Consider the following 23,985-nt stretch of genomic DNA (forward strand, 5'->3'; position numbering starts at 1 on the left):
TACTGCTCCTTTAACAGACATTTAACTGACTATAGGAAAGTTTGCAAGTACATGACCCTAACCCCAACCTAACAATCTACTTATAATCTAATGAGAATTAGTTGCAATGTAACTTAAACTCAACAAACGGACCATCAAAATAAAGAGTGGCCAAAAAAATTTAACAGAAATTGGGGAAACAATATAGAGGGGTGCTACTGGTACTACAAGTGTTTCTATACTTGAGGGGTCCCCAAAACGTGAGGAATACACACACACACACACATTCATGCATCTGCAGCACACGTGCATCTGTATGAGGACAGAAGACATGATGAATCTGTGACAGACAAACACAGAGAGTACAAGAACATGACGCTCAGATTAATCCACTTCCCTACTGTCAGTCCAGCACAGCTGATTAAAACACAACATCTGCTGTGTAGCACTGAGGCACATGAGTACACACACACACACACACAATCACACACACTTTTTTTTGTATGCAATTTTTTGTTTACCAACTATGACGACTTCTGCTCCAGTTTTACTTCTCATTTATTTTGAGTGAGCAATTTGTGCTTCATCTTATCTCAGTCAGCTGCAGAGCAACATTTATTATACTCTTGTGTTCAGGGTTTCTGCAGGTTTCACAAAGTCAAACTTAAAGCATTTTAAGACCTTTTTAAGACCATTATGAATGAAATTTCAGACTTATTCAGAACTAAACCTAAAGGATTTTTTAAATGGCTCAGTTGGGTTTACTAAAACTTAGTAATTATTTATTTATTTATTTATCTATTTATTTATTTATTTTTATTTATTTATTTATTTATTTTTACAATAAACCTCTAGTTTTATACATATTTTTAACATAACTTTTCTTTAAAAAAAAAAATTATATATATATATATATATATATATATATATATATATATATATATATAGGTAAATAGAGTAATAAATGGGGTTTTGTGGGTTTTTTGTCCTACACAGGGTCCAGACCTGAATATTTTAGAGGTTGTTAAATAATGCTTATGTATTTTCAGTGAGCAATTTGAGCTTTAACTCATCTCAGTCAACATTAGTTTCTGCAGGTTTTACAAAGTCAAACTTAAGACAAATTACAACCTTTATAGGACCATTAAGAATGAAATTTCAGACTTACGCAGGGCTAAACACTAAGGATGTTTTTAAATGGCTCAGTTGGGTTTACTTGCCCCATCCAAAAACGTTGTAATTATTTACTTATTTTTTCAAGCAACGCTTAGTTTTATACATATTTTTCAACATAATAATAATAAAAAAAAATTATATATATATATATATATATATATATATATATATATATATATATATATATATATATATATATATATATATGGGGTTTTGTTTAAATTGTTTTAAGATGGATTGTTGGTGAATGGATTGGGTAGCTTTACATGGACATAGGAAAATGAAGACCTGTTTAAAAATAATTTTATACCTACAAGACAATAGTTCAGTAAATTTAGGAGATTTTAGTCCTAAATATTCCTTCCTATTCCTTCTGTAAGTGCTAATAGTTTTCATTTTCAGCATGATATAGAGCAGCTAATTGCAGCGAAATCCTTTCTGGAGAAAGAAAACCGCTGATGAAACACAGACAGTCATGAAATGGCCTACACAGGGTCCAGACCTGAATATTATAGAGGCTGTTAATTAATGCTTATTAATTTATAGTGAGCACTTTGAGCTTCAACTTATTTCAGTCAGCTGTATTCAGGGTTTCTGCAGGTTTCACAAAGTCAAAAGTAAGACTTTTAAAGACCTTTTATGACCATTATGAATGAAATTACAGACTTATGCAGGGTTAAACAGTAAGACTTTATTCTAATAGCTCGATTGGGTTTACTTGCTCCATTCAAAAACTTTCTAATTAGTTATTTCATAGCCACATCTTTTAAATAATGTGTCAAAACAAGCAAACCCTAGTTTTCTTTAACATAACTTTTATTATCATTATTATTATTATTATTAAAAAAACTACTTTGGTAAATAAAGTTATAATAAATATGTTTTTTTTAGATGGATTGTTGGTGATTGAAAATGAAGACCTGTTTAAAATCATATTCAAATTTCAATAATTTTAAGATATTTTAAGGCCTAAAACTTCATTTTTGAATTTTAAGATATTTTAAAACCCCGTGGAGACCAAGCGGTGTCCAACTAAATAGAAATTTCAAAGTGCATAGTATTTACTTTCATTTTAATACAAAAACAGAATGAACATTTGTTTCTAACAGGCTAGTATGCCTAGAAGGAGTTTGTCTAAAATGATAAACATCTAATATTATCTACGAGCAAAAACACGAGAGAACAAACTAAAAAAACTGGACTAACCCTGAAGACAGACGACACGAGAGACGCAACTAAGCTGACCTCGATTCACACCACACCTGCTCAAATGTCACTCTGTTTGTATGTGTGTGTGTGTGTGTGTGTGTGTGTGTGTACGAGAGCATCAGGATCATTAGCTCTCTGTGTTATTAGCGTCCTTGTGTCATTACTGTAGTAATAGAGTGAGCTCTTCTCTCCACTAATGACCAGATACAATTACACACCGGCAAACACAACACACACACAGACACACTAAACACACACAGACAAACTAGTAACAAAGTACTGGTGAGAGACTAATGATGCACTCAAGTAACTCAAAGCAAACAATTCATTAATTCAACAAATGAACATTCAATTATTAACATCCTCAATAATTAATCCTCATATTTGACTTCGGGAACCTTTATTGAATATTAGTTGTAATCTTTCATTATGACTCAATTATTGCTGTTCTCTCATTTTAATAGCTGTATTTAACACAAAATTATAATATCTTTAATGTTTTTTAGCCATTTCACAAATCTACATTGAAAAAGTACATAGGACGTTGAAAAGTACATAGATTAGACAAATATGTTATTGCTGTAGTATTTATTATTATTATTATTATTCAAATTGTGTTGTTATTTTGAGTTTAAATATTATTCTTGTTGTTTTTTTGAAACCTTTGTCAATGTTTATTGCAATGTTTTTTTGTGTGTGCAATATTTTGCATTAATTTAATTGTTTTATATGTCTATTTATAAAAATGTTTGGTGACTAAAATATAATTTTAATGGATAAATCTGTTTATTTAGTCAGTTTCGATCAAATGCACCAATATACAGTTAAAGGTAAATTTATTCGCCCTCCTGTGAATTCTTTTTCTTTTCAAATATTTCCCAAATAATCTTTAACAGATTCAGGAATTTTTCCCAATAATTCTGATAATATTTTTTCTTCTAGAAAAAGTCTAATTTGTTTTATTTCGCCTAGAATAAAAGCAGTTTTTAATTTTAAAAAACATACATTTAAGGGTCAATTTTATAAGCTGAATACTAGTGCAAAGATAAAGAAATCAGTTATTAGAGATGAGTTATTAGAAGTATTATGATTAGAAATGTGTTGAAAAAGAATTCTCTAGTCAAAAATTGGGGGAAAAATATATACAGGGGGGCAAATACTTCTGACTTCAACTGTATATGACCTATTTTCACTGAGAAATGGGTACAATATTTATGTTCATAATGAGGTGTATTCATTTATGCTGAGCACTATATATATTCAGGCTCGGTGTTTGTTTGGCGTTCGGCTCTGATCTGGTCACGCTAGACAGCTTTTTGTTAGCGTGATTTTATTCTGCCAGCGGTGCAGTAAAAACAGATCCATGTGTTCTCCTCCTGATAAACATCCGACAGAAGACTGAGAGATGTGCAGATAAAACTCCTGACAGCTCCTTATCGGCCGGCATATTTCAGCAGTATAAGCACACACTCCCGCTTTACCGGGACGCATACAGTCCAGCCAGAATGTAAATACAAACGCACATCTCAGCGCACGTAAACAGAGCATAAACCTGGGACTGCTTCCACATGCATTAAAATTCCAGCAAGTTGGAAAAGCTTTAAGGAATCAGGCGGCCTGTGACAGGTAGTGTAATTTGGGGGACTTCATATCTTATTTTAGCATTGAGTTAAAAAGAAATTCAGGATGCGATCCATCAGTGGAGTATGAAGAAGATCATAACAGAGTAACTGTATCTCTGGCAACCACCACGGAGGTTTGATCTGATAAGCCTCAAAGCACAGAGATCCTAAAAAGGAGCAGATAAGAAATGATTTAAAGTTTAAAACGAGACTTGACTTACTTTGATTTTTTACACCAATAAACATTTAACAAAAATGAAAAAAAAAACAAATATAAAATAATAGTTAAAATCTGTAATTCATTTATACTCAATGGCCACTTTATTAGGTACACCTTACTAGTACCAGGTTGGACCCACTTTTGCCTTCAGAACTGCCTTCAGAGAGTCCTTCATGGCAGAGATTTAACAAGATACTCTATTGGATTGAGCTCTGGTGACTGTGCAGGCCATTTGAGTACAGTGAACTCATTGTCATGTTCAAGAAACCAGTCTGAGATGATTCAGGCTTTATGACATGGTGCGTTATCCTGCTGGAAGTAGCCATCAGAAGATGGAGACACTGTGCTCATAAAGGGATGGACATGGTCAGCAGCAATACTCAGGTAGGCTGTGGCGTTGATGCTCAATTGGTACTAATGGACCCAAAGAAAATCTCCCCCACACCATTACACCACCACCAGCAGCCTGAACCGCTGATACAAGGCAGGATGATCCATGCTTTCATGTTGTTGAGGCCAAATTGTGAGCCGAGCATCCGAATGTGTCAGCAGAAATGGAGACTCATCAGAGCAGCAACGTTTCTCCAATCTTCTATTGTCCAGTTTTGGTGAGTCTGTGTGAATTGTAGCCTCAGTTTCCTGTTCTTAGCTGACAGGAGCGGCACCCGGTGTGCTCTTCTGCTGCTGTAGCCCATCCGCCTCAAGGTTGGACGTGTTGTGTGTTCAGAGATGCTCTTCTGCAGAGCTCGGTTGTAACGAGTGCTTATTTGAGTTACTGTTGCCTTTCTATCAGCTGGAACCAGTCTGGCCATTCTCCTCTGGCCTCAACAAGGCATTTACGTCCACAGAACTGCCGCTCACTGGAGATTTCCACATTCTCTGTAAACCCTAGAGATGGTTGTAATTACTTGATTTAATTTCTTTATAATAGCTATTAATTTTAACAGGCTAAACTTATATTTCCAGCTTCTTCTAAGGCTATATTCTAATGTTTTTCTAAAGTTATTTACAATGAAACAGCTCCACATGAACAGATTTAGCAAGGTGATCCCTTATTTTCACATCCCAATGTTGACAAGCATGCGGTTGATCAATTTAGGCGAAAGTGACAAGCTTTACATGTTTATATCAGTTTATATCTTCTAAACGTGAATTCTGTCAGTGTTTTGGAGCACTATAGCTTATAGACATCCTAAAAACTAACAATACTGATACTCACATCTAAAAAACTTTATTTTAATATCATTTAAAAGACCCCACAGACACTATGGTTATTGTCATTTGAGTGCTGCAGTGTTTTGGTGAGCATTGAGAGTTGAAGCAGTTTTGGGGGTCAGCGTGTTTGTTATTTTGGGACGGTGCCGCTTCACCTGTGACTGTGTGTAATGTGAGCCGTGGCTGAAACATTGATGCATCTGTGAGCTGAGGTGTGAATGTGAAGGTGTGACACACTGGTGTCATGTGACCCGCTCTGTCACACCTGATCTCCAGCCACACCTGTGCACCTGCCAGCTGTCAGATGCTACCACACAACGGCTGAATTATGAAGCCGCAAACTCAAAAAGACACAAGAAAATCCCAGAAGACATCAGTGAGAGGGACAATATTCAATATGGCAGATGTGAGGAGCGCTGATTATGAACACACACTTGTGCTTTAATGACTACTGGAGTACCAGTAAAAATAGCTCAACAAAACTCACGAAATGAGAACTAGAATGGAAAATCCTGTTTGAAAATAATCACACACACACACACACACATACACGCGCACACACACACACGCGCACACACACGCACACACACACACACACACGCACACACACACGCACACACACACGCACACACACACACACACACACGCACACACAAATCACACTTGCCTAATTTTGTCTTAAGTCTTTTGGAAAATGGTGATATCAGTAATGTCCTCATAAGTCACCTTCTCCAGTAATATCTCTGTCATACCCATGACACAAAAACACACACATTAAATTCCATTGAGAATAATTGCATGAATATCTAGGTACTGTATGGAAGTAAAAGTGAATAAATGCTTGTGTCTGTGTATATTAACAACTCTTAACTTAAGAAAATAATATTAACATTTAAAAATGAATGATAACTCAAAATAAAGCTAAAACTATGAGTTAAAACTAAATTTACATAAACACTGAATGAACCACTGATTGAAGGAAATTCACTGAACCATGTAAAATTATATTGATAATTATTAAATAAATAGTAAAATAGTACAAAACTGTATACAAAAAATAAAATGTTGAAGGGATGGATGGATGAGTGGATAGACGGATGGATGGATGGATGGATGGATGAGTTGATGGATGGATAGATAAGTGGATGGGTGGATGGACGGATGGATGAATGGATGAGTTCATTAATATATGAGTTGATGGATGGATGGAAGAATGGATGAGTGAATAGATGAATTGATGGATGGATGGATGGATGGATGAGTGGATGAATGGATGGATGGATGGATGGATGGATGGATATATGGATGGATGAGTTGATGGATGAGTTGATGGATGGATGAGTTGATGGATGGATAGATAAGTGGATGAGTGGATGGACGGATGGATGAATGGATGAGTTCATTAATATATGAGTTGATGGATGGATGGATGGATGGATGGATGGATGAAAGAAAGGATGAGTGAATAGATGAATGGATGGATGGATGGATGGATGGATGAGTGGATGAATGGATGGATGGATGGATGAGTTGATGGATGAGTTGATGGATGGATAGATAGATAAGTGGATGGGTGGATGGACGGATGGATGAGTTCATTAATATATGAGTTGATGGATGGATGGATTGAAGAAGGGATGAGTGAATAGATGAATAGATGAATAGATGAATGGATGGATCGATGGATGGATGGATGGATGGATGGATGAATGGATGGATGGATGGAAGGACGGATGGATGAGTTGATGGATGGATAGATGGGAGAATGGATGAGTTGATGAATGAGTGGATGGATGGATGGATGGATGGATAAATGGATACATGGATGAGTGGATGGATGAGATGATGAATAGATGAGTTGATGGATGAGTAGATGAAATGGTGGATTAATGGAGGAGTGGATAAATGTATGGATGGATGGATGAGTTGAGGAATGGATGGATGATGAGTTGATTCATGGATAGATGGAAGAGTTGATGAATGAGTAAATGTATGAGTGAATGAATGGATGGATGTATAAGTGGACAGATTAATGGATGAATGAGTGGATGTATGGATAGATGAGTGGGTGGGTGGGCGGGTGGGTGGATGGATGGATGGATGGATGGATAGATGAGTGGGTGGGCGGTGGGTGGGTGGATGGATGGATGGATGGATGGATAAATGAATAGAAGAGTGAGTAAATAAAAAGTGTATGGATGGATGAGTGAGTGGATGGATGGATGAGTGGATACGCAAGTGAATGGATGGATGGATGGATAGATGGATGGATGAGTGGATGGATGGATGGATGGAGATGGATTTTTTATCATATTTAAGTGGTAAAGTATTCATGTCTACACTCACTAGCATTTAAAAGAAAACGATCGATTAAACATTAGCTAAAACTAACCTGACACACAGATGCAAATGTTAAAATGCGTCTGAAACTGCAAACACAGTGTGTGTGTGTGTGTGTGTGTGTGTGTGTGTGTGTGTAAAGCTGAAAGATCTTGATGTAAACAGACAGGTTTGTGCAGCAGCAGCAGAAACAGTGACGTGTGCTGCAGCTCATTCGGGACCAGCGCTCGTCTATCTGTCACTTTAAGCTAACATTCGCGCCTCTGCTCTGTGTCTTACTTTTTATAGGCCGGGGCGACCCAGTACGGGTTGTCTGCCGCCTCTTTGGCATGACGCAGGATGGCCTCTCGCGGGTTGCTGTCGTCGGTTTTGTCCAGGGCGATGTTTTTGACGATGAAGGACGACAGAGTACCACCATGAGCCGCAACACGACCACCTCGACCTGTCCCAGGACAAACACACACACACACACATATGTTGGTTCGGTGATTTATGAGGACACTCTATTGACCTTATTCTTCATGTAAGAGTTCACTTCCATTGATTTCTAGATGTTAAAATCAGCTCGTTCTGCTGCTTGATGTGCCAAACTGATGTTTTTGTAATTATATTATTCCCCTTTATATGTCTAGTCATGACACATTAGTTTGTAGAGCGAGCAGTTTGACCATTTTCTGCCGTTTATTATTCCTAGTCATTTCTCCCATGGGCAGCTAAGTTATAAGTTTGAAAAACAAGAGCACTTCTGCATTGCAGAATAAGGTCAATAATGTGTTTTATTCAGTAAAAATGCTTATTAAATGACCCTACCAACCCAACTCACATAGCAAAACTGAGGACAATTGTGATTGTCAAAAACCTCATGAAGCGCTACATCCATACTACATCCATACGGAATACTACGTCCATATCTTTTAGACACAGGTGCCTTTTTCTTCTGTAGAACATGAAATAAGATTTTAAGCTGAATCTAATAAACTTGGAGTCTCACGAACCACCTAAACCAGTAGACAGAAACACAGAGAAACCCTCCTGCATGTATTTACTCTGGGATTAAACAGACTGATATCCTGCACTGAGTAAAACACAGACGGCCAGAGCTGATCCTCTGCCAGGACTTTACTGTAATGGAGCTCAGTGTTTACTGAAGTCTGCAGCAGAGCACTGAAAACACACTCGCACACACAACAGGTCTTCATGAAAGAAGAAGGTGCATATTTGAACAAATTGTTCCTCACAGGATGCGTTTAACTGTGTTTACTGTCAACTCTGTTATCATCAACTCTGTTATCATCAACTCTGTTATCATCAACTCTGTTATCATCAACTCTGTTACTGTCAACTCTGTTACTGTCAACTCTGTTACTGTCAACTCTGTTATCGTCAACTCTGTTATCATCAACTCTGTTATCATCAACTCTGTTATCATCAACTCTGTTACTGTCAACTCTGTTACTGTCAACTCTGTTATCGTCAACTCTGTTATCATCAACTCTGTTATCATCAACTCTGTTACTGTCAACTCTGTTACTGTCAACTCTGTTATCGTCAACTCTGTTATCATCAACTCTGTTATCATCAACTCTGTTATCATCAACTCTGTTATCATCAACTCTGTTATCATCAACTCTGTTACTGTCAACTCTGTTACTGTCAACTCTGTTATCGTCAACTCTGTTATCATCAACTCTGTTATCGTCAACTCTGTTATCGTCAACTCTGTTATCGTCAACTCTGTTATCATCAACTCTGTTACTGTCAACTCTGTTATCGTCAACTCTGTTATCATCAACTCTGTTACTGTCAACTCTGTTATCGTCAACTCTGTTATCATCAACTCTGTTATCATCAACTCTGTTATCGTCAACTCTGTTATCGTCAACTCTGTTATCATCAACTCTGTTATCATCAACTCTGTTATCATCAACTCTGTTATCATCAACTCTGTTATCGTCAACTCTGTTATCATCAACTCTGTTATCATCAACTCTGTTATCATCAACTCTGTTATCATCAACTCTGTTATCATCAACTCTGTTATCGTCAACTCTGTTATCATCAACTCTGTTATCGTCAACTCTGTTATCGTCAACTCTGTTATCGTCAACTCTGTTATCATCAACTCTGTTACTGTCAACTCTGTTATCATCAACTCTGTTATCATCAACTCTGTTACTGTCAACTCTGTTATCGTCAACTCTGTTATCATCAACTCTGTTACTGTCAACTCTGTTATCATCAACTCTGTTATCATCAACTCTGTTATCATCAACTCTGTTATCGTCAACTCTGTTATCGTCAACTCTGTTATCATCAACTCTGTTATCATCAACTCTGTTATCATCAACTCTGTTATCATCAACTCTGTTATCATCAACTCTGTTACTGTCAACTCTGTTATCGTCAACTCTGTTATCATCAACTCTGTTACTGTCAACTCTGTTATCGTCAACTCTGTTATCATCAACTCTGTTATCATCAACTCTGTTACTGTCAACTCTGTTACTGTCAACTCTGTTATCGTCAACTCTGTTATCATCAACTCTGTTATCATCAACTCTGTTATCATCAACTCTGTTATCGTCAACTCTGTTATCGTCAACTCTGTTATCGTCAACTCTGTTATCGTCAACTCTGTTATCGTCAACTCTGTTATCGTCAACTCTGTTATCATCAACTCTGTTATCGTCAACTCTGTTATCGTCAACTCTGTTATCATCAACTCTGTTATCGTCAACTCTGTTACTGTCAACTCTGTTATCGTCAACTCTGTTATCGTCAACTCTGTTATCATCAACTCTGTTATCATCAACTCTGTTATCATCAACTCTGTTATCGTCAACTCTGTTATCATCAACTCTGTTATCGTCAACTCTGTTATCATCAACTCTGTTATCGTCAACTCTGTTATCGTCAACTCTGTTATCGTCAACTCTGTTATCATCAACTCTGTTACTGTCAACTCTGTTATCGTCAACTCTGTTATCATCAACTCTGTTATCGTCAACTCTGTTATCGTCAACTCTGTTATCGTCAACTCTGTTATCGTCAACTCTGTTACTGTCAACTCTGTTACTGTCAACTCTGTTATCATCAACTCTGTTATCGTCAACTCTGTTATCGTCAACTCTGTTATCGTCAACTCTGTTACTGTCAACTCTGTTACTGTCAACTCTGTTACTGTCAACTCTGTTATCATCAACTCTGTTATCGTCAACTCTACTATCTTCAATTCTTTAATCGTCCACTCTGTTTCCGTATATTCTGTTAGTGTCATCTCTACTGTCTTCAATTTTTTTTCTCTTCAACTCTGTTACTGTCAACGTTGTTATCGTCAACTCTATTAGTGTCAACTCTGTTTTCGTCAACTCTGTTAGTGTCAACTTTGTTATCGTCAACTCTGTTATCTTCAACTCTGTTAGTGTCAACTCTGTTATCGTCAACTCTGTTTTTGTCAACTCTGTTAGTGTTAACTCTACTATCTTCAATTCTTTTATCATCAACTCTGTTAGTGTTAACTCTACTATCTTCAATTCTTTTATCATCAACTCTGTTAGTGTTTACTCTACTATCTTCAATTCTTTTATCATCAACTCTGTTACTGTCAACTCTGTTATCGTCAACTCCGTTAGTGTCAACTCCGTTAGTGTCAACTCTGTTTTTGTCAACTCTGATAGTGTCAACTTTGTTATCGTCAACTCTGTTAGTGTCAACTCTGTTTTTGTCAACTCTGATAGTGTCAACTCTGTTATTGTCAACTCTGTCTCCGTCATTTCTGCTATCGTAAACTCTGTTATAATCCATTTTGTTATAGTAAACTCTGTTACTATCAGCTCTGTCACTGTCAACTCTGTTACTGTCTTTCAACTCTGCTAATGTCAACCCTGCTAATGTCAACTCTGCTAACGTCAACTCTGTCAGCGTCATCAACTCTGCTAACGTCAACTCTGTCAGCATCAACTGTCAGTGTCGTCAACTCTGTTAGTGGTTTAAAAAAGTTTAGCAACAAATTAAACAGTAATTGGCAGAACTAAATGTCCCCGATCACATTTCTGCATTAATTTACATGAACATATTCAGTTCACTTTAATTCCAGTTCCAGTTAAAAAAGAAAAGGGTTGAAAGTGAATCTGGAGCTGGTGCAGCTGGAGTGCATCTAACATGTCGTGTGTGAACAGAATGATTGGTTTGTGTTCATGTGTGGTGAAGAGATCTGCTTTACCTGGACCAGACACAGGCGGCTCGGGTTTGTGGGATTTGAGTGGATCCAGTCTGTCTTTCTCCAGCTGTTTCCTGGTGCTGCGCTGCCGGGCCTCACGAAACATGGGCAGTGCGTGAGCTACGAGAAACAGAGTCATTCAGCGTCAATAACATAACATAACTACAGTTCAATTCAATTCAGCTTTATTTCTTTAGCGCTTTTACAATGCAGATTGTGTCAAAGCGGCTTCACATAAAAGTTCTAGAAAACTGAAACAGGTTCAGTCCAGGCTTCAGAGTTGGAGTTCAGTTCAGTGTCATTAAAATACATGAACATTTGCTGTCAAAAGACTCATCGCCATCCATCACAGCCAAAATAAAAGCTTGTACTTACATAATATACAATTAAAGTCAAAATTATTCACTTCAATGGGATACAAGCACACAGACTGTTCATTGTCAGTCAGCCTTTGGCGTGAAACTCTAAATTGAGCTCAGCTACATTCTGTTTCCACTGATCATTCTGGAGATGTTTCAGCAGCTTCATTGAAGTTCACCTTGTTCAGTTGATTGGACATGATCTGAAAAGGCTACACCTGTCTATATAAGGGCTCAGGGTTGACAGTGCATGTCAAAGCACAAATCAAGCATGAAGACAAAGGAATTGTCTGTAGACCTCAGGATTGTCTGGAGGCACAAGGCTGGAGAAGGTGACAGAAACATTTCTGCTGCTCTGAAAGTTCCAATAAGCACAGCGGCCTCCATTATCCATCAGTGGAAGATGTTTAACCACCAGGACTCTTCCTAGAGCTGGCCGGCCATCTAAGCTGAGTGATCGGGGGAGAAGGGCCTTAGTCAGGAAGGTGATCAATAACCCGATGGTCACTCTGTCTGAGCTTCAGCGTTTCTCTGTGGAGAGAGGAGAACCTTACAGAAGGACAACCATCTGTGCAGCAATCCACCAATCAGGCATCTGTATGGTAGAGTGGCCAGACGGAAACCACTCCCCGCCTGGAGTTTGCATCTGAAGGACTCTCAGAGCATCAGAAACTAAACTCTCTGCTCTGATGAGACTCAAACTGAACTGTTTGGAGAAAAGCAGGCAGCGCTCATCACCAGGCTAACAGCATCCTTACAGTGAAGCATGGTGGTGTTGGCATCATGCTGTGGGGATGTGTTTCAGCAGCAGGAACTGGAAGACTAGTCAGGATAGAGGGAAAGATGAATGCAGCAATGTACAGACACATCCTGAATGAAGACCTGCACAAGAGTGCTCTCCACCTCAGACTGGGGCGACGCTTCATCTTCCAGCAGGACAATGACCTGAAGCACACCGCCAAAATATCAATGGAGTGGCACAACAACAACTCGGTGAATGTCCTTGAGTGGCCCAGCCAGAGCCCAGACCTGAATCCTATTGAACATCTCTGGAGAGATCTGAAAATGGCTGCACACCGTCGCTTCCCATTCAACCTGATAGAGCTTGAGAGGTACTGCAGAGAGGAACTGGCAAAAATTCCCAAAGACAGGTGTGCAGAGCTTGTGGCATCATATACAAGAAGACTTGAAGCTGTAATCGCTGCCAAAGGAGCATCAACAAAGTATTGAGCAAAGCCTGTGAAGACTGATGCACATGTGATTTATCAGCTTTTTAATTTTTAATAAGTTTGCAACAATTTCTAAAACTCTTTCTTCACATTGTCATTATGGGGGATTGTGTGTAGAATGTTGAGGAAATCAATCAATTTAATCCATTTTGGATAACATTAAAAAATGTGGAAAAATTCAAGCCTGTGAATACTTTCCAGATGCACTGCATATACATGTTCTGTGAAATGTTGATTCATATTTATAAATTAAACATTTATTTTGAATATCAATCATATATCAATATAAATATACATATATATGTCAATATTTTGGTTATTTTTTGGCATTTTATATATTTCTCATTCATTCATTCATTCATTTTCTTTTCGGCTTAGTCTCTTTACTAATCCGGGGTCACCACAGCGGAATGAACCGCCAACTTATCCAGCATGTGTTTTACGCAGCGGATGCCCTTCCAGCTGCAACCCATCTCTGGGAAACCCCCAGCTTACCCAATTCACCTGTACCACATGTGTTAGAACTTGTGGGGGAAACCGGAGCACCCAGAGGAAACCCACGCCAACACGGGGAGAACATGCAAACTCCACACAGAAACGCCAACTGACCCAGCTGAGGCTCAAAGCAGCGACCTTCTTGCTGTGAGGCGAACGTGCGAACCACTGCTCGTTCTTATATATGCTTAATTAAAACAATGAGTACACACACACACACACACACACACACACACACACACACACACACACCTGTACAACCTGATGAATTGGACAGGATCAATGGTTTGACAACACTAACAGTAATACTACACTCCTCAGACTCGCCACAGCAACACACAGCACGCTCTTATTGACTCTTCATTCACACACACACACACACACACACACACACACACACACACACACACACACACACACACATTTTACAGTTTGACAAACACAACCAAAATAATGCCTGCAGAGACTGGTGTGTGTGTGTGTGTGTGTGTGTGTGTGAGTGTGTTTTACTCCAGGCTCACGAGGAAAGATGGAGCGATTTTCCATTGGGGACTTGTGTTGCTAATTCTGGTCACGCTACATTAAGCAAACAGGTTGGCGGTGACACATGTCCATTACTTCTGCTCCTGCGTGGTTTTCGGTGGTGTGTTTTACGTCACACTTTCAGGTCTCCAGGTTCAGGACTGCTGCCATTGGTGATTGGTGTGTGTGTGTCGGACGCTCTCGTGGCACACGCGTGGCAGACGAGTGGCGCGCGCTAATGGCATCGTGGCCCTCGGGTGAGAGACTGTGCAGGGCAATCCGATGGAAAGCACTCAGAGAGCGCAAACACACACACACACACACACTTACACACACTCAAATACACAAACACACATACTCGAATACATACACACAGACACACTCATACACGCTCTCAGAAATGCGCGCACACACACCCACCAATCCACACACACACACACACACACACACACATACACACATTCAAATTTGCACACACACTCAAACATACAATCACATGAACACACACTCTCACAAACACGCACACACATTCAAACCCACACACACTCTTGGAAATGCACACCCGCTCAAACTTACACATTAAACATACACACTCAAACACACTCTCTCGGAAATACACACACACACACACACACAAACACACACTCTCTCAAACACATACACAGACATTCAAACACATGCAGACTCTCAAACTCAGTCACTCTCACACACACATACAAACACAAACTCACACACTCACAAACACACACACACACACACACACACACACTCACACACTCACAAACTCACAAACTCACAAACACACACACACAAACACACTAAAAACTAAACATACACACACACACACACTCTCACACACTCACAAACTCACAAACACACACACACACTAAAAAATAAACATACACACACACACGCACACACTCACAAACTCACAAACACACACACACTAAAAAATAAACATACACACACACACGCACACACTCACAAACAAATGCAAACACACACAAACACATGTAAACATGCTCACACTAGTAAAAACATGCAGACACAGACACACTCACAAAAGTGTGCGCACACACACACACACACACACACACAAATGCACGCACAAACAAATCACACATACACAGACAACATGCTAACGCAAATGTAAACATACACACTCATTCCCTCAAACACACACACATACACACACACTCAAACAACCACACAAGTACACACAAATGCAAACACACACATACAACCATAAACACACATAAACACTCGCAAAAGTGTGCACACACAACGGCACAAACACACAAACGCTAGCACACACAAGCACTCACACAAGTACACACAAATGCAAAGCCACACACAAACACACTTAAAATACAGACATACACACACTCAAAAAAGTGTGCACGCATGAACACACAAACGTAAACACATACAAACGCACAGACACACAAATGCTAACACACACACACAAACACAGGTACACAAAAATCCAAACACACACACACACACAAATGTAAACATGTACACAAAAAACTTAAAGACACACAAAAACACACCAAAGGACACACAAAAATGCAAACACGCTCAAACACACGCACTCACTAAAGCATACATACACACAGATACACACAAACACACACGTTCACACAAGCAGACATGTACTCACACAAACACACACACTTAAACACTCACAAAAGCACACACACAAATGCAAACAAACACTCTCACACTCTCACACACACACACTTACAAAAGCACACACACTTGCACACCCTCTCTCACACACACTGAGCTGGTTAATGGGTCTATGTCAGGGCTGAATGTAGGATGGCACCTCTGAGGGCAGGACAGGGCAGCAGCATCTTCATCTGACAGTAATGCTGCTCTGTCCATCTGTGTACACTCAAACCCCTGACACACACACACACACACACACACACACAGCACTTTATTCTACATTAACACTACATCTGATGACATCTGTTAGAGCAGCACGATAGATATGCAGATCTCACATGAAATATTTACTATAATGCATTCAGAACAACATGACAACACACTCTCACCGGCCACTTTATTAGGTACACCTTACTAGTACCGGGTTGGACCCCTTTTGCCTTCAGATCTGCTTTAATCCTTCATGGCAGAGATTCAACAAGCTACTGGAAATATTCCTCAGAGATTTTGCTCCATATTGACATGATAGCATCACACAGCTATCATTGCGTTAACAAGCAGTTAAACAGGTGTACCTAATAAAGTGGCCGGTGAGCATATAATTTAAAACAAAATACAAATAATAACAGTATTTTTTGCATGAATTCACTAAAAAACGGTTCATTGGATTTACTCAGTGTTTTTAAGTTAAGTGGTTGCAAACAATTGTAACGGGTTGAATGTTACTACATTTAATTTGTTTCTTTAAATTCAGTGCCCACACACTGATTACAATTTGAAGTGTGTGTGAGTGTGTACTGTACTCACGGGTGATGATGTAATCCTGTGTCAGGGTCTCTGCATGTTTCTCCTTCCTCTTACTCTTCACCACACACAATATCGCACCTCTGAACAACACACACACAGACACACACACAAACACACACACATACACACACACACACACACACACACACACACACACACACACACACACACACACACACACACACACACACACACACACACACACACACAAAACACAATATTATCATGCAGAATCTGCTGTAAAACAAGCTAAAACTACTACAAAGAAAGATTTCAGTTGCTATTTTAACATTTCTCATTTGATTAATTCCCAAAACAACAGTACAGTATCTCCAAATGAAACTAAATATTGAGTAGGGGGCGGAGATTTATTTCAGTATGTTGATGTACTTCCAACTGAAATTGAATATTAAGTAGGGGGCGGGGCTTTATTTCAGTATGTTGATGTACTTCCAACTGAAACTGAATATTGGTTAGGGGCGGGGCTTTAATTATTGTGTTGATGTACTTTCAACTAAAACTAAAAATTCAGTAGCGGGCGGGGCTTTATTTCAGTATGTTGATGTACATTCCAACGGAAACTGAATATTAAGTAAGGGGCGGGGCTTTATTTCACTATGTTAATGTACTTCCCATTGAAACAAAATATAAAGTAAGGGGCGGGGCTATATTTTACTATGTTAATGTTAATGTACTTCCCATTGAAACAGAATATTAAGTAAGGGGCGGGGCTATATTTTACTATGTTAATGTACTTCCCATTGAAACAGAATATTGAGTAAGGGGCGGGGCTATATTTTACTATGTTAATGTACTTTCCATTGAAACAGAATATTGAGTAAGGGGCGGGGCTTTATTTCACTATGTTAATGTACTTCCCATTGAAACAGAATATTGAGTAAGGGGCGGGGCTATATTTTACTATGTTAATGTACTTCCCATTGAAACAGAATATTGAGTAAGGGGCGGGGCTATATTTTACTATGTTAATGTACTTCCAATTGAAACAGAATACTGAGTATGGGGTGCGACTTTATTTTAGTATGTTAATGTACTTCCAACTGAAACTGAATATTAAGTAGGGGGCGGGGTTTTACTTCAGTATGTTGATGTACTTTCCAACGGAAACTGAATATTGAGTAAGGGGCGGGGCTTTCAATATGTTGATGTACTTCTAACTGAAACTGAATACTAAGTAGGGGGTGGAGCTTTCTTTCGGTGTGTTGATGGACTTCCAACTGAAACTGAATATTAAGTAGGGGCTGGGCTTTAATTATTGTGTTAAGCATAGCAATGTGAGCTATCAAAATAAACATTATAAACATTTGATGTCAAGCAGAAATTAAAACGATATTTAATATGTCTTCCGAACATATTCATCATACAAATATGAACTGTTGCACTGTTGTTTTGTTAGATTAGTTCCAGATTTGGCTTCAGTACTGACTAATCTAATGCAAACGCACAAATATTGTAAAGCATCTTATATAAAATATTCATTTAAAACAGGGATCTGTGAGGGGTGAACTCATTTTACATACAATATAATATTATATCAGTTTTTTTTTTACAAATGTGGTTTTTAAAATAACGCTGTTTTCACTTCTTCTTTTAAGCTTGAACATTTAACCTGTGCCGGTCAGCATGCCTGTATACTCAGAGCATTGATTTCTCTGAACTAATGGAGTGATGCGTGACTCTGACTGTGGCTGATCACATTACTGAACAGGGATCAGGGTAAAAGAGAAAGTGCACCTCTGACTCTTGACCGGGTCGTAGTAAACCTTGGCCAGGCCGTTTCCCGTCCCAACCATGATCTGATTGAGCTTGGGGTGCCAAAGACAGCGGACCACGCTCTGAAAAACACAAAGACAGAGAGTGTGTGTGTGAGTATGTGTGTGTCTGATATCTGCCGTCCTCCTGCTCATCTCCACTTGACTATATTTGGCTGTCGGGACGAGGCCCGGATCTCAAAGACTCTCTGTGACAAATCAGCTTCTGCCAGGAGTGTGTTTGTGTCTGTGTAATTGTGTGTGTGTGTGTTGTGTGTATGTTTGTGCGTGTGTGCACACTTATGTGTGTTTTTTATGTTCTTGTTTGTGTGTATGTGTGTTTGCATTTGTGTGTCTGTGTGTGCATTTCTGTGCTTTTATGTTTAAGTGGATGTATGTGTGCAGTTGTGTGTGTATATATGTGTGCATGTTTGTGTGTCTGTGTATGTGTGCTTGTTTGTGTGTGCATTTGTGCGCGTGTGTGTATGTGTGTGTGTGAGAATGTGAGTGTGCATTTGTGTTTAAGTTGATGTATGTGTGTGTGTGTGTAAGTATGTGTGCAGTTGTGTGTGTATATGTGTGCATGTTTGTGTGTATGTTTTTGTGTTCATATGTATGAGTACATGTATGTATGTGTTTGTGTTTGTGTATGTGTGTATGTGTGTGAGAATGTGTGTGTGCATTTGTGTTTAAGCGTGTGTATGTGCATGCATGTGTGCAAGTATGGGTGTATATGTGTGCATATGTGTGTGTGCATGTTTGTGTTTTCGTTTCTGTGTGCATTTGTGTAAGTATGTGTTTGTGTGTTCATATGCATGTATCTGTTTGCTTTTGTGTGTGTATGCGTGTGGGTATGTATGCGTAAATGTGTGTTTAATTGTGTGTGTATTTGTGCGTGTGTACCCCTATGCGTGTTTGTGTGTCTATGTGCATGTTTGTGTGCATGCTTGTGTGTGCATTTGTGTTTAAGTGGGTGTCTGTGTGTGCAAGTATGGGTGTCTGTGTGCATATATGCGTGTGTGTGAATTTGTGAGTGTGTGCATGATTGTGTCTGCGTTTGTGTGTATGTGTGTGCTTGTATGCATGCGTGCATCTGTATGCTTTTGTGTGTGCATGTGCGTGTATATATGCTTCCGTTGTGTCTGTGTGTGTTTGTATATGCGTGCGAGTATGGATGTGTGTGCATATGTGTGTGTGTGTGTGTCTGTGTGCATGTGTGTGCACATATGTATGTGTGCTTGTGTGTATGTATGTGTGTGCATTTGCGTGCATGCATGTATGTGTGCACAGCATGTGTTTGCTTTGTGTGTGTATATGTGTCTCTGTCTTTATGCGCGCATGTGTGTGTCTGCATGTGTGTGTGCGTGTGAGTATGGGTGTTTATGTCTGCATATGTTTGTGTCAGCGTTTTAGTGTGCAGTTTAGTGTGTGTGTGTGTGTGTGTGTGTGTGTGTGTGTGTGTGTGTGTTTGTATGCGTGTGTGTATGTGCGTGTGTATATGTATCCGCGTGGTTGTGTGTGTATGCTTGTGACTATGGGTGTGTATGTGTGCATATGTTTGTTTGCATGTGTGCGTACATGTGTTATGTGTTTGTGTGTGTGCCTATATATACAGTATACACATTATATATGCATATTCTATAGGAGGCTCTACAAATGCATTAAATGTATTATATGTCCATTTCTAAAGATGTTCGGTGACTAAAATATTATTTTAATACATTTATTTGTTTAATAACTTCTTATCCAATCATTTATTTCAATAATTATTCTATAAATAATTCCTTTTCACAATGGCGAACTCATTTATGCTGAGCACTGTTCATATACAGTACATATATACACACATTTTAGATGCTGTTATCCAAATTCCTGAAGAACAAGCAGCAGGTACTGGAGTCCAGATGAGTTTTGAGCAGAAGGATCATAATAAATGTCCTCATATTGGAAGCTTCCATTAATGCGTTTATGGTTTGAGGAAGTTATGAGCTCTGCATGAGTGAGTGACAGCAGTATGTGCAGGAACTTCTCTTCCTACAGAACCCAGATCAGCAGAGACCTGCGGAGGCATTTGGGTGAAATCTGCTTATCCTCCAGCTGTTGAGCTCAAACCCGCAGAGCTGACCTAGAATCCGGCTTTAGACCCTCCCTCCTCCCCCCGTCCCGTCTCTCCGGGCCTGATTGACTTAACGGGATGTACGGGTTAATCCGTCTCCGTGGGCATGTGGACCACTAATTGATTATTTAGGAAAGATCTGGGAGATTTGGCCGTGGATCTGAAATGTGCCTCCAGCTGAGCCTTTTTTGGCCGAACGCGAGCGTAATCTGCTTTAGTCTTTGCTCGATTGCGGATATCATGCGAGCGCGGAGGCTTTAGATGGAGCACATCTGTATGTTTGCGGATCACGATGTAGAGTAATGACCTGCACAGGTGCCTTCAGCAATGGACACACACAATCTGCGCATATTTATTGAGTTTTTATGGAGCTAATAATATGCCAAGACAATCTGAATTTGAATTGGGTTAATTTGAATTATTGACTATTGTAATTTAATAAAGTTGGATTTTAATATGCCGTTAAAAAATTGATTTGAATTTGAATTTCTTATTTTGAATTTGAATTTCTTCGTTTGAATTTCTTAATTTATATTTTTCAGTTTGAATTTAAATTTCTTAGTTTAAATTTGAATTTCTTAGTTTGAATTTAAATTTCTTGATTTGAATTTAATTTTTTTAATTTGAATTTCTTAATTTGAATTTGAATTTCTTAATTTGAACTTGAATTTTTTAATTTAAATTTTTTTTTGTTTCAATTTGAATTTCCTAATTTGAATTTGATTTTTTTTTTATTAGAATTTCTTAATTTGAATTTGAATTTCTTAATTTGAACTTGAATTTTTTAATTTAAATTTTTTTTTGTTTCAATTTGAATTTCCTAATTTGAATTTGATTTTTTTTTTATTAGAATTTCTTAATTTGAATATGAATTTCTTAATTTGAACTTGAATTTTTTAATTTAAATTCTTTTGTTTCAATTTGAATTTCCTAATTTGAATTTGAATTTTTTAATTTGAATTTCTTAATTTGACTTTGAATTTCTTAGCTTAAATATTAATTTTTTAATTTGAATTTCTTAGTTTGAATTTCTTAGTTTAAATTTAAATTACTTTATTTGAATTTCTTAATTTGAATTTCTTAGTTTGAATTTCTTAGTTTAAATTTAAATTACTTTATTTGAATTTCTTAGTTTAAATTTCTTAAATTGAATTTATTTTTTATTAGAATTTTTTTGTTTCAATTTGAATTTCTTAATCTGAATTTCTAAATTTGAATTTCTTAGTTTAATTTTGAATTTCTTAGTTTGAATTTCTTAGCTTCAATTTGAGTTTCTCAGTTTCAATTTGAATTTTATAACTTAAACATTTAAGACAACTGAAAAATGCTGGAACAGTTTGAAAATGCACCTGGAAAATGCTTGAAAAGTCCATAAATGTGACTTTGTTAAAGGTGTAAGAGTCCTGCGTCAGCTGAAATAATTATAGGTAAGAATCAGCTCTTTATCCCTCAAAACACCAAAAACTAATTTTTCCCTATTACCAGACCCAGCATTTTGCACAAAATCTTCAGATTCACATGGAATTTTAATATTAAAATCATCCTCTTTCATGCAAAGATATTGCATTCTTTGTATCGTCATTTATTCAACTACCTAAAGATAATGCGTGTCATATTGATCTAGTTTTGTCATGATTCAAGAATTCGGTCCCGATCGGCACTGAAATTTTAAAAACGTCCATTTCCCGCTAACATTTGAGCGCTGTTGTGCACGTTTTTAATCAGCGCTGATTTGCCATTGTGTTCACATGCTCAACAGAAATGACTGTGATTGGCTGTGAAGGTCATCAGTTCACCGAACTCACCGCTGCTTACTGAGTGTAACCACAGATGCAGGGACACTGGAGTGTTTTAAAGCCATGAAGATCAGTCGATTCATCAGCAGATCGCTTCTGTCAGCTTATAAACAGACCAGCTGATCTTCACCTTACACATTTCATTACTATTTCTTCCAAAAAAATGATCATTGGGACGGCACGATGGCTATCACTGTCGCCTCACAGCGAGAAGATCCCTGGTTCGAGTCCTGGCTGGGTCAGTTGGCATTTCTTTGTGGAGTTTGCATGTGCATGTGACACACACTCACAAATGTGCACACACAAAAGCACACATACACACAAATGCAAATACACACACACACACACACACCTGACAGTGGCAGTGCTGTGAGCGTCAGTGCAGTATTGACAGTCTCCAGCAGGGCTCAAAGCTGAACCCGCGCAGGGTTTCAGTAAGTGTTTACACTCGCATGATTGGTGGCTCTTCCTGACACGGGACATCCCGCAGGCGCAGCACTTCATAAAGACAGCACTTAAATTCTTCAGTGGTTTGCAGAGAGACGTGCTGGATAAACACTGTAAATAGCTCACTCTGCTATAAATAACTGCAGCGCTCAGGACGGTCCAGAGGTGTTCAGACCAAACCAGAGGCGGATTACTGCTAATAATGGAGGAGAAATCAGCACTCATCATCTCCAAGTGGACGAGACACTGACCAATATCTCTAATGTTCATTCATTCATTTATTTTCTTGTCAGCTTAGTCCCTTTATTAATCCGGGATTGCCACAGCGGAATGAACCGCCAACTTATCCAGCAAGTTTTTATGCAGCGGATGCCCTTCCAGCCACAACCCAATACTTGGAAACATCCACACACACATTCACACACACACAGCCTACTCAATTCACCTGTACCGCATGTCTTTGGACTGTGGGGGAAACCGGAGCACCCAGAGAAAGCCCACGCGAACGCAGGGAGAACATGCAAACTCCACACAGAAACGCAAACTGAGCCGAGGTTCGAAGCAGCAACCTTCTATCTGTGAGGCGACAGCACTACCTACTGCGCCACTGCCTCGCCACTTCTATTATTCATTTTTGCTAAATTTTATTATTATAAAAATATTAACTATTTTTGTTTTATTATTACTTATCAGTAGCTAAGTTTCCATCCAACAATGCGAATGAACTTTATGCGAAAACTGGATTATCGCATAAAAGACGTGCGAATACAGCAGCGTTTCCATCCAAC

General features: G+C 38.5%; 1 protein-coding gene across 3 annotated transcripts in view; it reads right to left on the minus strand.

Moving 5' to 3' along the window:
• wdr70 (WD repeat domain 70) overlaps nt 1-23,985 on the minus strand; it is a 103,716-nt gene that overhangs the window by 1,097 nt on the left and 78,634 nt on the right. For all 3 annotated transcript variants that reach the window (XM_087269993.1, XM_087269992.1, XM_087269991.1), the window contains exons 14-17: nt 18,822-18,922; nt 17,067-17,146; nt 11,984-12,100; nt 8,041-8,203 (exon numbers count right to left, since the gene is read on the minus strand). In XM_087269993.1, coding sequence (XP_087126119.1) covers nt 8,041-8,203; nt 11,984-12,100; nt 17,067-17,146; nt 18,822-18,922 — 461 coding nt within the window. The remainder of the gene's footprint in view (nt 1-8,040; nt 8,204-11,983; nt 12,101-17,066; nt 17,147-18,821; nt 18,923-23,985) is intronic.

The sequence above is a fragment of the Danio rerio genome, chromosome 10, assembly GCF_052040795.2.
Source record: "Danio rerio strain M-AB ecotype USA chromosome 10, GRCz13ab, whole genome shotgun sequence".
NCBI classification, from domain to species: Eukaryota; Metazoa; Chordata; class Actinopteri; order Cypriniformes; family Danionidae; genus Danio; species Danio rerio.